Source organism: Sinohyriopsis cumingii, chromosome 4 (assembly GCF_028554795.1).
Source record: "Sinohyriopsis cumingii isolate HCF-2022 chromosome 4, ASM2855479v2, whole genome shotgun sequence".
NCBI lineage: Eukaryota > Metazoa > Mollusca > Bivalvia > Unionida > Unionidae > Sinohyriopsis > Sinohyriopsis cumingii.
In genome coordinates, this window is record NC_142964.1 from 140,091,318 (window position 1) to 140,110,253 (window position 18,936).

The window sequence follows — 18,936 nt, forward strand, 5'->3', positions numbered from 1 at the left end:
TAGATAGGTTTAAGTGTTTCGCATCTAATCTTTGTTACATTGTGATTATTTTTCTTGCATGAATTTTCTGTTTGCTTTAAATCTTGAGAGAACTTATTCACCATCGAGGTATTGAAGCTCTGTGACCAACTGTAGCTGACCAGTCTCAACCTCTAAATATACTGGTTTGTTTTTTACATCTGTACCACTAAATCATTTGAATTTGATAAATTAACAAAAGTCATTGTTTCCTACATCAATATCAGAGCCTGCTGTTTATCAGACTTATTGAAACCTTCATAGTCATAATTCTAATCATTCAAACTTAAGAAAGTACTGAAAGAAGTCCATGGCCTCCATTTTGGACCCTCCAACTCACTTTTTGTGTTGCTACAAAAACCCACTCAAAATGGCTGTAGGCATTGAAACATGCTTCCAGGTGAATGGTGCACAGGCATCCAAACATACTTGTATGCAAATCGGATGAAGGCATCCTGTAGCACTTCCATGAGAACAGCACTTGTATTTCCATCAGAACAGCGCTTGTATTTCCATGAAAACAGCGCTTGTATATGAGAACAGCACTTGTATTTCCATGAGAACAGCACTTGTATTTCCATGAGAACAGTGCTTGTATTTCCATGAGAACAGCGCTTGTATGAGGCAGTAAAGAGTTAAACATCTTGCACTTCATATATCTGCACTGCAAAGAATCATCTTTTTGAGTCAGAATCAGTAGTTTTCAAGCATCCTACACTATCAGATTTTGAAATGTGTTCATGAAACACAACTTCCCTTCCACTCTCAAGTCACTGAAGCCTGCAGTGTAGGCTATATTGACTGATCTTGAACAGAAGGGTGTCATACTCTCCAATATTATCCTGTAAGCAATAGTGCTAGAACAGTGTGAAAAAATGGTCTAGAAACAAAACTTAATTATCAAGAATGGACAGCTAGATGAAAGACCTTTCTACATTGATAGCACAGCATAAAATCACTGCTAGCATTTTCAAAAGTTAAAAAAATGTTAATATTGACTGGCAAATCTGTGTAAGTCAGCCTGAAAGTGAAAAGAATTACCATGAATGACATGTGACTTTTTTTAAACAGGTTTATTTCTACTACAGTTTTGTTAAAGGGATTTTGGAATAATTGCTGCCAAATGTAGATGATTAATTAGTAGATAAAGAGGAAAGGAATCTTTGATGCAGATTTGATTGTGCACCAGTGTTGTAGAATATTTTGCACTATCATTCTGTTGCAGGTGTTCTGGCTAATGCTTTCCGAGCACATGCTTCAAGTACAACAGAGAACAGAAAATGGATTGTATTTGATGGCCCTGTTGATGCAGTATGGATTGAGAACATGAACACAGTTTTGGATGACAATAAAAAGGTCTGAATCATGATTTATCTTCAGTTATTGGAATAAAGTTACATTACAGGCTAGGTCACAGAAGGCTCTCTCTTTAAATAACTGTTATTTGTTTAGTTGTTTGTCTAATCCCACATTTTTGTCTTCTTGATTTTCTATAAGATGGAACATGTTATGTTGTCTGTCCATCCATACATCTGTCCATCCATTCATCTGTCTATCCATACATCTGTCAATCCATACATCTGTCAATCCATACATCTGTCCATCCATGCATCTGTCTATTTATCTGTCCATCCATACATCTGTCCATCAATTTATCTGTTCCATATTTTATTTCTGCCAAATAAAACTTAGGCTATCCACCATCAACAATTCCCAGACTTTGTGGTAATCACATGGTTGGCACACAATCAACTTTTATGGTACTCTTGTATTTTTTGAAGTTGTTATAGTTTATATGAGCAGGTGTGTAGTGCTGTGGGACTGCATGGGTATGGCATTCCCTTACTGTTTTTTTAGTGCAAATTCCCTTTTTTTTGTACTCACCATAGTCCCCCTGCATCTGAGTAACATGCATTCCCTCCCTTTTTTTTTCATTCTCTCACTTTTTTATTTAGCACTACACTGCTGTGCCTGAGTGTCTGACCAATCAGAGAGGGTTTTATCTAAAGGAAGTGTAATAATACTGTTTATCCTATAGTTGGCACACAATGAACTTGTATGGTACTCTTATTCTTCTTGAAGTTTTTATAGTTGTTCACTGTAATGTAGTTGTGAAATTACTTATTAGTCATTGCAGCAGAATTCTTCAAAACTTAATTCAAATTGCTGGCATTGACAAAACTGCATTAAACATTTTCAAGAAAATTTATGTCTGAATATTGAGAAAAAATAGTAATGCAAAATTTGACCAAAGTGAACTCCAGTTCATGGGGAGTTGGGGTGGAGTTGGAGGAGGTAGGGCCATTTAAATTAGGACATGGATTTTATTTTAGATGTGAAATTTGCCTTTATTTATCATATTGTTTTGCTCTTAGCTGTGCCTGATGAGTGGCGAGATCATCCAAATGAATAACAAGCAGAACATGATTTTTGAGCCCATGGACCTTGAACAGGCATCTCCTGCCACAGTCAGCAGGTAAGGGGAATAAATCTTGTAGTCTATGTCCACTATTATTCATCAAACATTACCTCTGCATTTGAAGAGATGTGCATATTCAGTATTGATTCATATGGCCTGTTTCAACACAATGAAGAATACAAACCTTGTACAGAGATGGTACCAGCATGTGTGAAGGCACAAATCATGCAAAATGTGTGGAATTTCATGCACTTCAAGAGCAATGATGCATGAGAACTCTTACAAATTAGCTTTAAGTTCTGGATATAAAAACTTACTCTGCACAACATACAATTTTTATTTCAAATTTAACCCTTAACCCTTTACCTCATAGGGTGTGTGGCTTTTTAGTCCTTCGATACACATGTAGCAAAGTTACCCAATGCAGTGCACTATAAATAGAATACCTGTTACCTATTTGACTCCATACACATAGACCTGCTTGTTAACTGTTAAGCAGTGTATTGTATGTTACATCTAACAGCAATTTTAACCATTTTACATTTTTGGTACACATCTATTATGTGTGGAAAAATGTAAGAGTAAAGTCTGATCATTATAGGTGTGTAGTTGTTTTTCAAGGAAGAATTTTTTATGTGCTTTAAAATTTTGAGAGAACTCATTCACTGTCAAGTCAATGAAGCCGTGTGACCAACCGTAGCTGCCATTTCTCATACTCGAAATTTACAAGTTCTTTGTCTACGTCTACATCACTAAGTCATCTGAATTTGGTAATTTATAAAAACTAACTGCTACCTACATAAATATCAGAGCCTTTACCTAAGTTATTAAAGCTTTCATAGTTGTGATTCTAATCATGAAAAGTACTGAACGGAATCCGCAACCTCCATTTTGGAGAGTGGAGAATACGACCCAGTTACTTTAAATAGCCGATTTCAACCAGAGCATAAACAGCGACCCCATGATCATTCACAGCAATGAATGAGGTATCTGATGGGCGTGTTCCCCAAAGGTGGCGCTACAAAAACCCGCTAAAAATGACTGATGTTTACAGCAGGCATCAAAAGACGCTTCCATGCGAATGGAGTAGAGGCATTAATAGGCACTTCCATGCAAATGGAGTAGAAGCGTCCAAGGGCACTTGCATGAGGTAAAGGGTTAAACTGCTTTTTATGTTATGTATATCTTTAAAAAAAAAAAAATTATATTCATGACTGTAAATTGTAGTGATCTATTGCTGGATTCAATCTACATGCATAGGTTCTCTTTTCAGATATTAAAGAATGTAAAATTGCATATGATCTATGAATATTTGCTGACATACATGTTTACAGTTACTAATGATACGATTATTAGTAAATATGTTAATTAGTTTTGGGCTGTTTCCCATTGGACAGGTTGGTCCACTGGTCTCTTAAAAAAATTAATTCCTGTTGGATGAGTTAGGCCACACTGAATAGGTATTTTGAAATATTAAATTGAGTAATAAGATCTGTCATGTGGGGTATATTGTGATATATAGTCGTAATACACTCAGGAAAGTGTATATAAGGAGAGAATTGAGCAATCAAATTTCTTTCCTATTTTGGAGTTATTCTTATTTCTTGTATTCCTGTTATAAAATCAAGACTGCAGATATATTTGATGTTGTTCTTTGGTTATTTGAGAGAAAAAAACATTTGTTTGGATTGTTCAGTGTAAATAGAAAGTGCTCATTGGACTATAATATGATTTTGGAACTCTTTGAATTGTTCAAAACAGTTCGGGACAAAACCATTTTGACAATATCATCATTTTTGGCAGACCACTACATTTTCAGTTCTGAAATTTATACAGAACTTTTCATTTGTTCATACTTTAATAGAACTTTTTCAGGATTGTTTAGGATTCACTACATAATACTGTAAGTTCCTCTCATTTTTAATTTTTAACTTTGATAATTAAATTATTTGTTACATTTTTCCAAACTGGTTGGTTTTGTTTCTTTCTGTTTCTTAGTTTATGACTGTAGAATCGTAACAGTAGCCACTTATGTTATGATGATGGCAGATGTCTCGTACTGCTTGTCATGTCACATGTTTTTTTGAGGTACGGTAGGCATCTGGGTACTAAATATAATTGGCACATAGGGCCCTGGAGCAAGCATTATGTATACATTTAGTTTGAATGTAACATTCATCAAGGAAGATTTACATATGTTTGTTTAAAATACAGCCTACCATAAATTACAGCCTACCATAAATTACAGCCTCAGCCTACCATAAATTACAGCCTACTATAAATGGCCGACTCCCATCATGATTAATTTTGTTCGGCATATAATGGCTAATGATACTAAAGATGACAATTATTGTTAAAGTTTTGAAATATATCAGATTATTGGAGCCAGGAAAGTGTTGCTGGAATATCATCAAGTGATAGTGATTTTGAACCCAAAAATGGTGTTGAAAATATGCCTGATGTACATGCTGGATGGATAAAAATAGATGGCATGCCCGTCAACCCCTTATTTAGTGATATCTCAAAATTTAATGTAGAAAAGGTAGAATGCATAGCCTAATTAAAATGCAGGCAATTTAAATGCAGGGTACAATTTTCATTTCTTTTCTCAAACAGTTTAGTCCTGTAGGATCTTGTGCCACAAAACACGTACCAGATAAATTGAATAAATGAGAATCTATAAAGAAATTGAAAATTATGCATATTTATTTGTTCAAAATACCTCTGTTTGAACAAGTAGACTATGGCATTAATGGACTTATAATCCTAATATAGCATTATCGATCAGATCAGAAATCTGGAATGATTGTAGTTAGGAAAGGAATGATTCAGGAAGGTGAAGCTTTGGAAACAATCGACAGATAATGGTTATACAATCTGGGGACACATCTTCTGAGGATTCTTATTTTAGTAGTGCTCTAACAGGGTGGATCAGGAAGAAATGGAGACACGTTCAGAAATTTAAGTGTTTGGTAAATATTGAAATATGGGTGTTTCCTCTGTTTTTTTCTTCTGTATACTCTTAATTTTCGAGACAAGCAGGAGCATCTCTGCTGATATGTGCTGCTAATTTTTGATTATGAAAAAATTGGTTGCCTTATTTTGTTGTGCCCAGCTTTTTGTACTCAAATAAGTTCTGAGTTTAAGTTTTGTTTGGATAACTTAAGTATAAAAACTAGATGTGTACAAAATTGCATCATCTGCAAACAAATCTGTATTTGTGGATTCATTATTTAATAGAAGATCATTTTACTGCACTTAATCAACCATATTTTGATTAATGATGAAAAGAACTTTTACGAATTCATAAGAATGACTGCTATGAATTTATAAAAATGACTGCTATGAATTCATAAGAATGACTGCTATGAATTTATAAAAATGACTGCTACGAATTCATAAGAATGACTGCTATGAGTTCATAAAAATGACTGCTCTGAATTCATAAGAATGACTGCTATGAATTCATAAGAATGACTGCTATGAATTTATAAAAATAAATGTTACGAATTCATAAAAACAACTCTTATGAATTCATAAAAATAGATGCTATGAATTCATAAAAATAACTGTTTTCAAGCATTCAGATGTAGTAAGACATTGTGCTTTGTTCATCTGTGCAGATGTGGTATGATCTATATGGACCCACTACAGCTAGGATGGCAGCCATTGGTCAAGTCCTGGATGCAGACATCCATCCCAGAAAAACTGACCAATGAACAAAAGGAGACCATAGAGGTAAAAAGAACTTACATTACTCAGAGTCTCTCATGGAGCAGCCAAGAATGAGACATAGCTGCATATTTTGCTGGCATTATCATCTTCAGTAGTTTATTAAATTTTGTGTTTCTAGGTTTTTAAAAGTCATGGACTATACTATACACCATAGTGAGGATTAAAAACAAACCGTGATCGTGGAACACCAAATTAATATCCTGATATATTGAGTAATTGTCCTCCATGTAAATTATGTATTTTTGTTGTGTATTAATGTCACCTAGATGACTCCTATACTTTATAATTAGTGGTGATAATGCATTAATTATCTTTTCAAATGTTCTCAGATAATTTCAGTAACATCAGTTTTAATGTCCTTGGCAAATTATGTAGTATAAGAATGGAACAAACAATCCTTCAGAGATGAGCTGCTGTTGTGTCAGTTAAGATAAGAATTCTTTATTTTAAGACTACATAGTCCATACATCTAAATTAAAATATAGATATAAAGTAAAACATTATAAACATAAAAGATATATATATCATACATACAAGCATAAAGATACATTAACAACAATGGACTGTGCCCTGCATCGTTAAGAATGAAACGAAGTAGCACAATTAAAGAGTAATTTGTTCCATCTACTAATAATATGTGAATTTAAATGAATGTCATAGTTCCAAAGAGATTTCAATATGCAGTTCTTACTATTAGATATTCTTGTCATCATTGAGAATACATACTTTCTCATTACTTCATCAAAACTCCATGATGACATTGCATTGTTATATAACATTGATATATAATACACTCAGTGTCCATCATGACATTGTATTGTTATATAACATTCATACATAATACACTCAGTGTCCATCATGACATAGCATTGTTATACAACATTCATACATAATACACTCAGTGTCCATCATGACATTGTATTGTTATATAACATTGATACATAATACACTCAGTGTCCATTGTGACATTGTATTGTTATATAACATTGATACATCATACACCCAGTGTCTATCATGACATTGCATTGCTATATAAGATTGATACATAATACACTCAGTGTCCATCCTGACATTGCATTGTCATATAACATTGATACATAATACACTCAGTGTCCATCATGACATTGCATTGTTATATAAGATTGATACATAATACACTCAGTGTCCATCCTGACATTGTATTGTTATATAACATTCATACATAATACACTCAGTGTCCATTACTCAGTGTTCATCATGACATTGCATTGTTCTATAACACTGATACATAATACACTCAGTGTCCATCATGACATTGTATTGTTATATAACATTGATACATAATACACTCAGTGTCAATCATGACATTGCATTGTTATATAACATTGATATATAATACACTCAGTGTCCATCATGACATTGTATTGTTATATAACATTGATACATAATAAACTCAGTGTCTATCATGACATTGTATTTTTATATAACATTGATACATAATACACTCAGTGTCTATCATGACATTACATTGTTATATAAGATTGATACATAATACACTCAGTGTCCATCATGACATTACATTGTTATATAAGATTGATACATAATACACTCAGTGTCCATCATGACATTACATTGTTATATAAGATTGATACATAATACACTCAGTGTCAGTCATGACATTACATTGTTATATAAGATTGATACATAATACACTCAGTGTCCATCATGACATTGCATTGTTATATAAGATTGATACATAATACACTCAGTGTCCATCATGACATTGTATTGTTATATAAGATTGATACTTAATACACTCAGTGTCCATCATGACATTACATTGTTATATAACATTGATACATAATACACTCAGTGTCCATCATGACATTGCATTGTTATATAACATTGATACATAATACACTCAGTGTCAGTCATGACATTGCATTGTTATATAAGATTGATACATAATACACTCAGTGTCCATCATGACATTACATTGTTATATAACATTGATATATAATACACTCAGTGTCAGTCATGACATTGCATTGTTATATAAGATTGATATATAATGCACTCAGTGTCCATCATGACATTGCATTGTTATATAACATTGATACATAATACACTCAGTGTCCATCATGACATTGTATTGTTATATAACATTGATATATAATACACTCAGTGTCCATCATGACATTGTATTGTTATATAACATTGATATATAATACACTCAGTGTCCATTACTCAGTGTCCATCATGACGTTGCATTGTTATATGACATTGATACACTCAGTGTCAGTCATGACATTGCATTATTATATAACATTGATACATAATACACTCAGTGTCCATCATGACATTGCATTGTTATATAGCATTGATGCATAATACACTCAGTGTCCATCATGACATTGTATTGTTATATAACATTGATATATAATACACTCAGTGTCCATCATGACATTGTATTGTTATATAACATTGATATATAATACACTCAGTGTCCATTACTCAGTGTCCATCATGACGTTGCATTGTTATATGACATTGGTACACTCAGTGTCAGTCATGACATTGTATTGTTATATAACATTGATATATAATACACTCATTGTCCATCATGACATTGTATTGTTATATAACATTGATACATAATACACTCAGTGTCAGTCATGACATTGCATTGTTCATAACATTGATATATTATACACTCATTGTCCATCATGACATTGCATTGTTATATAATATTGATATATAATACACTCAGTGTCCATCATGACATTACATTGTTATATAACATTGGTACATAATACACTCAGTGTCAGTCATGACATTGCATTGTTATATAACATTGATACATAATACACTCAGTGTCTATCATGACACTGCATTGTTATATAGCATTGATACATAATACACTCATTGTCCATCATGACATTGCATTGTTATATAACATTGATACATAATACACTCAGTGTCTATCATGACATTGCATTGTTATATAAGATTGATATATAATGCACTCAGTGTCCATCATGACATTGCATTGTTATATAACATTGATACATAATACACTCAGTGTCCATCATGACATTGTATTGTTATATAACATTGATATATAATACACTCAGTGTCCATCATGACATTGTATTGTTATATAACATTGATATATAATACACTCAGTGTCCATTACTCAGTGTCCATCATGACGTTGCATTGTTATATGACATTGATACACTCAGTGTCAGTCATGACATTGCATTATTATATAACATTGATACATAATACACTCAGTGTGTATCATGACATTGCATTGTTATATACGATTGATACATAATACACTCACTGTCCATCATGACATTGTATTATTATATAACATTGGTACATAATACACTCAGTGTCCATCATGACATTGTATTGTTATATAACATTGATATATAATACACTCAGTGTCCATCATGACATTGTATTGTTATATAACATTGATATATAATACACTCAGCGTTCATCATGACATTGTATTGTTATATAACATTGATACATAATACACTCAGCGTTCATCATGACATTGTATTGTTATATAACATTGATATATAATACACTCAGCGTTCATCATGACATTGTATTCTTATATAACATTGATATATAATACACTCAGCGTTCATCATGACATTGTATTGTTATATAACATTGATACATAATACACTCAGTGTTCATCATGACATTACATTGTTATATAACATTGATATATAATACACTCAGTGTTCATCATGACATTACATTGTTAAATAACATTGATATATAATACACTCAGTGTCCATTACTCAGTGTTCATCATGACATTACATTGTTATATAACATTGATATATAATACACGCAGTGTCCATTACTCAGCGTTCATCATGACATTGTATTATTATATAACATTGATACATAATACACTCAGTGTCCATCATGACATTGTATTGTTATATAACATTGATATATAATACACTCAGTGTCCATCATGACATTGTATTGTTATATAACATTGATACATAATACACTCAGTGTCCATCATGACATTGTATTGTTATATAACATTGATATATAATACACTCATTGTCCATCATGACATTGCATTGTTATATAGCATTGATATATAATACACTCAGTGTCCATCATGACATTGTATTGTTATATAACATTGATATATAATACACTCAGTGTCCATCATGACATTGTATTGTTATATAACATTGATACATAATACACTCAGTGTCCATCATGACATTGTATTGTTATATAACATTGATATATAATACACTCAGTGTCCATCATGACATTGTATTATTATATAACATTGATACATAATACACTCAGTGTCCATCATGACATTGTATTGTTATATAACATTGATATATAATACACTCAGTGTCCATCATGACATTGTATTGTTATATAACATTGATACATAATACACTCAGTGTCCATCATGACATTGTATTGTTATATAACATTGATATATAATACACTCAGTGTCCATCATGACATTGTATTGTTATATAACATTGATACATAATACACTCAGTGTCCATCATGACATTGTATTGTTATATAACATTGATACATAATACACTCAGTGTCCATCATGACATTGTATTGTTATATAGCATTGATATATAATACACTCAGTGTCCATCATGACATTGTATTGTTATATAACATTGATAGATAATACACTCAGTGTCCATCATGACATTGTATTGTTATATAGCATTGATATATAATACACTCAGTGTCCATCATGACATTGTATTGTTATATAACATTGATATATAATACACTCAGTGTCCATCATGACATTGTATTGTTATATAACATTGATACATAATACACTCAGTGTCCATCATGACATTGTATTGTTATATAACATTGATATATAATACACTCAGTGTCCATCATGACATTGTATTATTATATAACATTGATACATAATACACTCAGTGTCCATCATGACATTGTATTGTTATATAACATTGATATATAATACACTCAGTGTCCATCATGACATTGTATTGTTATATAACATTGATACATAATACACTCAGTGTCCATCATGACATTGTATTGTTATATAACATTGATATATAATACACTCAGTGTCCATCATGACATTGTATTATTATATAACATTGATACATAATACACTCAGTGTCCATCATGACATTGTATTGTTATATAACATTGATATATAATACACTCAGTGTCCATCATGACATTGTATTGTTATATAACATTGATATATAATACACTCAGTGTCCATCATGACATTGTATTGTTATATAACATTGATATATAATACACTCAGTGTTCATCATGACATTACATTGTTATATAACATTGATATATAATACACTCAGTGTCCATTACTCAGTGTTCATCATGACATTACATTGTTATATAACATTGATATATAATACACGCAGTGTCCATTACTCAGCGTTCATCATGACATTGTATTGTTATATAACATTCATATATAATACACTCAGTGTCCATCATGACATTGTATTGTTATATAACATTGATATATAATACACTCAGTGTCCATCATGACATTGTATTGTTATATAACATTGATATATAATACACTCAGTGTCCATCATGACATTGTATTGTTATATAACTGATATATACTATATTTCATGTAATATTTTGTACAAAAAAATATGTAAAATAAATAATTGTCATATTGTGGTAATGACCATGTATGAAAAGTAAAGAGATCATGATCTACAGAACACATGACACTCGACAACGTACAGAACTTATGTACAAATCTGGTCTCATTCTGCTCTCAAATCAAGAATCTGTTTTCTAATGAGAGAGAGAGAATAATCGTTATTGTTCAGTTACCTGTCAGTTGTGTTATTTCTTATGTAAACTATACAAAGGCACTGCTCTGGTGGCCTAGTGCATAGAGTGTCCGCCTTGGAAGTGGGAGGTCGTGGGTTCATGAGTCATGCCAAAGACTTACAAAAATGGTACTAACTTACAAAAATGGTACTAACAGATGCCTTGCTTGGCACTCAGCATTAAGAGGTTAGTGTTAGGACTGGTCGGCCTGGTGTCAGGATAATATGACTGGGTGAGACATCATGCTACATGTCTATGGCATGTTGCCCCAATGCTAGACATCACTATATACTGCCACACTGCAGACATTGATATATAATACACTCAGTGTCCATCATGACATTGCATCGTTACATAACTGATATATAATACACTCAGTTTCCATCACGACATTGCATTGTTACATAACTGATATATATAATACACTCAGTTTCCTCCATGACATTGCATTGTTACATAACATTTATGTATGCTACACTCATTGTCCATGCACGATTACAGCTAATGTTTGAGTGGTTGCTGCCACCTTGTCTGAACTTCGTGGGGAAGTACTGTAAACACCTTTTGACCTGTCACCCCATGCACCTGACTGTCAGTATGCTGAGATTATATTCCTGTCTCCTTGAGGATGTCAAGTGAGTGGTTCTTTTCGATAATTTTGTTTATTTTACCTCATGAAAGTAATAGTGTCAGTGATTGGTGCATATAATGTCTCTGTCAGGGAACAAAAAAAGATAGGTTTCCTTCATATAGTTTTGTCTCCATCATGTAATTGAGTATGACAGGATTTTATCTTCTTCATGTGACACGTTTCCCAGTCTTGATTGATTCATTACAATAAACAATTAATGCCCTTGTTTTGGGGGTAGATATGAAAATTTGTTCACCCTCATGGTACATGACTTGCCTTGAGTGAACAAATCTTCATATTTCACTCTTACAAGGGCAGTAAATGCGTATTGTTAAATAATATTCCAATTCTTTTTGTCATAACCTATGTCCTAAAATTGTTTTTGACCCTGACGTGATACATAGAAATATCATTAGCAACATCTTTTAGTGGTTCAAACGTATATATAGTTGTGTCATAAATTTAATTTCTGGTTTTTAATTTGACATTAAATCTATTGAATAATACAATATTTGTCATAATGGCAAGCAGCTCTCAGCATATGTTGAATTTGAAGTTGTTTTTTAAATGTTATATCACATTTGTTCCTTTATTTCTGTCAGCATCATACCCTTCCTCTGCCAAGGAGTCCTATATTTACAGCTTGTTGTTGTTGTTGGTATTATTATTGTTCAAAAAGCATCACAAATGGTATTCAATACTACAAAGTAAAAAAAATGGTACTCTGTACCGAAAAATTTATCTCTCCAAACATACAGAAAATGGTTAAGGAGAGCTCTTTGTACATGTGCCTCAGTAAGTTTATACCATTCTTATAACCACTAATGTACACACTATGCTTTCTAAATGTCAAAAGTTCACAGCTTCTGTTATGTAAATATTCGATACCTGCGAAGAGCAGCCAGAAGTAGGAATAACTCTTCAGGGTTACCTCCCTTGAGCATGCGCATGCTGCTATTGTTTTCATCTTATTTTGCAATCACACAGTACAATTTGTTTTGGTAATAATGATGAATTATCCTTCAGGAGAAAAAAGAAAATTTTTAAATAAAATTTTGAAAATAAATTTATTGACTGGAAATAAGCTGAGAGGATGATGGCTCTACTTATTTGACAACAATAGAGCTTTAACATTGAGGGATTGACTTTTTGAGGGCGAGTTGAATGCATACCATCCACATGAATGGGGAAAAGTGTTGTATGGAACTATCAGAGTGTGTGCTGTTTTTAACCATTAAAGATCATGGTTCAGTATGAAATGTAACTGATAACTTTATCTGATTTTACATGTTACTGATTTCAGAAATGAAAAATTGCAAATAAAAACATAAGATGGATTTATTTTATAATATCTGAATGTGAAACATTTAATATGATGGCAGGAAAATTGGTGATGAAGATGATGAGGAAGATATTTTTGAAGAGGAGTTGGTTGAAGTTGAAGAAGGAATTACCCCTCCACCTCAGAGTGTCACAGACCAAAAAATCATAGAGGAACGAACCAACATGATTATCAGCTATTTTTTCTTCTCCATGGTTTGGTCTGTAGGTGCCACACTTGACTCCACCTCAAGAATAAAATTTGACGAGTTTTTCAGGAATTTATGTGATGCAGATGGAACTACAGCGAAATCGAATCAGAAGTAAGTAAAACCCAAACAACTCGTATGATTTTGCCATAGGTCTTATGAAACCCAAACAACTCATATGAATTTGCCGTAAGTCTTATAAAACCCAAACAAGCAATCTTGTCATACATGCATGTGCATGATTTCAGGAAACTTTCAGATATATTTTGGAAATTCTTTATTTACTTCCATATAATACAGATGCAGCTGATGATATCATCTTAGATCTGCCGTTGCACAACGTGCTGGCAAAATTAATGTCAGATGTACTTTTTTTCACTTTAAATTTAAAGCGAACAGTGTAGACTTGGATCTTCCAGCACATTATGGGATAGCAGCTCTGGGTCTAACCTTTTATCAGTAAAATGCCTATGTTTATGCAGTAAAGATGGTATAGTCTACTCGCATTAATCAGATTTCTTTTATTCAGATTCACTTTATGGTAGATATTAAAAACAGTTCATGAGCAGGTTTTACAGAATAAATAAAATTTACAAATATGATTTTTAGCCTTAAAGTTGTTAATGATAAATCATCACATAGACAAGCAAGTTATTAAATTGATTATTTATCTCTATTAATGATGACTTTTAGTCAAGCATGCAGTGAGGGGTATGGTATTGTGTTGTGTGTTACATGCTTTTGATGTTTTGTTAACCACTCTTATTATGTAAGATTTGCAAGTCTTAAAACAATTTTGCTTTCAGTTTGGAAAAATAAAAAAGGTTGTGGTACATTTTTTATTGGTTACTTATTCTTTGGTAAGCAAATAATTACAAAATTTATTAATTTTAACAGTTTTAGCTTGTTCTCAAGTACAAAATTTTACGTCAAAATATGTTCTAAAATAAAAGTAGATGAAAATATAAATGATAATTATATGCACACAATAAGGAGTTGCATGTTATGTTATGATGTCCATCTGTCTGTTTGCCTGTTGCCAAGTTGGTTTCTGTGCAGTAATTTGAGTTGTTCACCATCTACAATTATCACATTTTGTGAGTGGCTTGTACTTGGAATAAGGAAGAGCCCTTTCGATGTTCTGGTGAGAAGGTCAGAGGTCAAGTTCACTGTCTGAAACAAGCAAAATAGTTTGTGCATAATAACTCGAGTTGTCCACAATCTACAGTTACTGAACTTTGTGGACAGGTTGATATTGGGTTATTGAAGAATCCTAGGATTAATAGTTCAAAGATCAGGGTCGTTGTGACTGAAAGACCAAAAAGATTTCCACACAATCATATTCCACATCACAGACCTGGATCAAATTTTGTGGATGGTTTTAGCTTCAGGTAATTAATAAGTATATTTACTGTTTGGACAAATATCAAGGTCACTGACTGAAAGAAAAATGCCATCTGCACAGATTTAAGGTATCAACCATGTACCTCCATCAGAGTTTGTGACTGACTTGAATTGAATACAAAAGAAGCCTATTTATTTTTTGGTTAAAGGTCAAAGCCATTGAGGCTGAAAGATTGTTTTTGCATAAATAATTTAGTTCTAGGCTATGCAACATGATGTGGGAGTTGGTTGTTGCCCAAAGAAAAATGGGTTTTGCATCACAACATTTGTTCTGGAGTAATTTCATTGACCAAACATTGTAGATGACTTGCACTTAAGGTAATAAAGAAACCTTTAAATTTTGGGATACAGACATCAGAGGTCAAAATCATGATAAGTCTAGTGAAAAATTAATGTTGATGCAAATTTAATTTAAAACCTCATACACTGACCAAAGGAGACCCATTGACCATGTCATTGAGACCCATTGGTCAGTGATTTCTGAAGTCAGCCCTACCAGACTTAAGCCTATTAAACTCTGGACAGGTGTATAATGTACCTCTTGTAATGGGTTGATGTGATTCAAATAAGTATAGACAATACAGGTATTCACAACTTACCTTCTTAATTTATATGACCTATAATGTTTAATCTCACATTTGCCATGTTTAATTGTCCAGGGGAGAGAACCACCCAAGGTAAGATATGCAATGTTGCTTCAGAAGCTGGAAAGAGGTGTTAAGTGTAGATGAAATCTTATCTCCCTCTTAGTTTTTAGTCCTAAACCTTTTGATGCTCTTCAGTCAATGCATTTAAACCAGTGTCATACATTATAGAACTAAAGTGTCCAATGTCATTTTTATTTCTGAAAGGTAGGTGTACAAGTTTTAAGTATGCACTAAAGAATACAAATTATGTGGCAAATATCAGTCCAGCAAATGATCATGTGCATCAGGGACTTATTAGGATAATTCTATAAAACAATGACAACAAAAACAGAGCAAAAATAGTTTTTCAAGTAGCCTAAGCTATTTTGACTATCACTGAGCCTTTGTTAGAGTGAAAATTGCTAAACAGAGACAAACAATAAACACAGAAGAAAATGTTCAGTATACATCTTTACATAATTATGAATCTATTAGATGTATTATTTCAGAAATATGGATATCGTGGCTAGAAGATGCAAAAACATATGAACACATGATTGAGACAATGAAAAGCAAAATATTGAATATAAATGGTCAAGACAAATCATTCAAAATGGAGAATGCAATTTATCTCATCACATGTAGGATTTGGGGCTTTCATATGTTCAATACACTGAACAACTAAACAAAAACAATCAGCAATCTGATTGGATGACAAAGACATTGGACAGATGTCTATTGGTTGAACACTAATCTTCACTGGTCATCTGTCATTGACATTATACCAACTGCAACTGTCTACAACCAAAACTGGAGTACTGAAACCAGGAAAGAAATGGAATCTTACTGGATATGCCATCTAAGAACACTGAAACCAAGCAGCCTCAACCAAGAAGACTCCATACAGGCACTCAAATACAAAAAAGTAAATAAAATCATCATCAGATTTGAGCCCATATTTTTCAAACTCGTAGTTGGTTCATTTAGTTTGTGAGTCATTCACTTACCTATAATTACTACTTTTATGGGGCTTTTTGGTATTAGTATTATTTTTGTGGTTATTGTTAATAAGAGACAACAAATTACTTGGGATATAATGTATGGCTACATCGCATTATATCAAGAACTACATGGCCCTTTTGTTCCTCCATATTTAGATCAAAACCAACATGATTGCCATTTTATCAAACCAAAAAGGCATGATATCCACAATTTTGAAATAATGCTTCTGTTAGATCAGTATTATTGTAAAGTTATATATTCAAAGTTTTCTTTAGTGCTTATTGTTGGCGCTGTTTTGTATTTTCATCTGACCAATAAGCATTGAGAGTTGAAAGTGCTGTTTGAAAAACTAGCTTTGCTCTGTTTGTTGTCAAATTTATAAAGTTGTGTGTGTGCGTGTGCATGTATGTGTACATGTGTGTGTGTGTTACATTGACCCTATGTTCACTACAGAGCTTCAACGGAACATCCTGATTTAATTCTAAATATTTTCTCAATTTGATGCAATAAAGACTTTCCAAACTGCTTTCTAAGGATCAAGTCGCCTTAAGAGGCCTAGCCCAACTGTAAAATGTCTCAGCTTTTTTACTTGGGTATGGTTTTGTAAATATTTTTAATGTAAAATGATACACTGCCTTAAAACAGGCTATTCATTGTGAGTTGCAACATGAAACAAGAAGAAATTTTGAATCAAGTATGTATTCAAGTTGAGAAGGTTAATGAAAGTGCGACATGTGATAGTTTAACTGGTATCTGTGTACGAACAAAACATTTGAATTCCCATCGACCTTAATGTTATGGTTTTGCTAAACTGCTTTACTTTTATGGTAAGATGCAAGGGATACTTACATCCAATACGTAATGATTTCAGGAGAAAACATTTGAAATAATAAAAATGATATGATGTGCAGCTTGTTTTTGAAATGCCCATGTAGGTGCCAGGAAACAAAATCTGGCATGGTGAGATATCACCATTTAGATTCAATTGTACCAGTGCAGTGACAGTGATAAAATGTGAATAGTTGTAGGATCACCTCTTCTAATATGTAAATTTAGCCAGTCCTTATCTTCTGATTTAAACAATTTATCACTAATTGGGTGTAATTTTGTCACTATTATTATTATTATTTGTCACTAATTGGGTGTAATTTTTGTCCTCCAATCACTGACAGTCATTCTTTAAAATATGGCATGTAATATTCCACCACACAGAGACTGGTTCAGTGGAACAATATTAAGATGTCAGAAAAGGACAAGGTACTGTAGTCATTAAACTGCCATTGCACTCAAAGCTCAATACTCATAGATCTTTCTTCACTCTTTTGACAGGAAAGAATTGTGCATGCAGATAAACATGAGTGAACAGTATTAAGAAAATTATGACTTTGTTGTAACATTTTGTCTTTATTTAGGAGTAAAGTAAAGTAAAACATTTGGAAGCACATGTTGACATCTTGTTTTCAGGATATTTCTTATCTTTGGGCCAAACGAGCAATAATGGTCTCACTTAGTTCATCGATAAGTTTTCACGTATTTCTTATATTGAATTTATGACCGGGTGAACCTTGTGACACACCTTAACCAAATGCAGTAGAATTGGCTTACTTGAACAGTCTTGGATTGGATTGCTTGAACTTGTTTGAATATTTGACAGAATGTTTATAATCATATTAAATACATTGATGCACTAAA

The 18,936-nt window shown here is 32.6% G+C and overlaps 1 protein-coding gene across 1 annotated transcript in view; it reads left to right on the plus strand.

Moving 5' to 3' along the window:
- LOC149802203 (dynein axonemal heavy chain 3-like) overlaps window positions 1–18,936 on the plus strand; it is a 281,860-nt gene that overhangs the window by 80,559 nt on the left and 182,365 nt on the right. Inside the window, exons 28-32 of the mRNA XM_089956614.1 lie at window positions 1,244–1,374; window positions 2,394–2,494; window positions 6,061–6,175; window positions 12,554–12,687; window positions 14,066–14,326. Coding sequence (XP_089812740.1) covers window positions 1,244–1,374; window positions 2,394–2,494; window positions 6,061–6,175; window positions 12,554–12,687; window positions 14,066–14,326 — 742 coding nt within the window. The remainder of the gene's footprint in view (window positions 1–1,243; window positions 1,375–2,393; window positions 2,495–6,060; window positions 6,176–12,553; window positions 12,688–14,065; window positions 14,327–18,936) is intronic.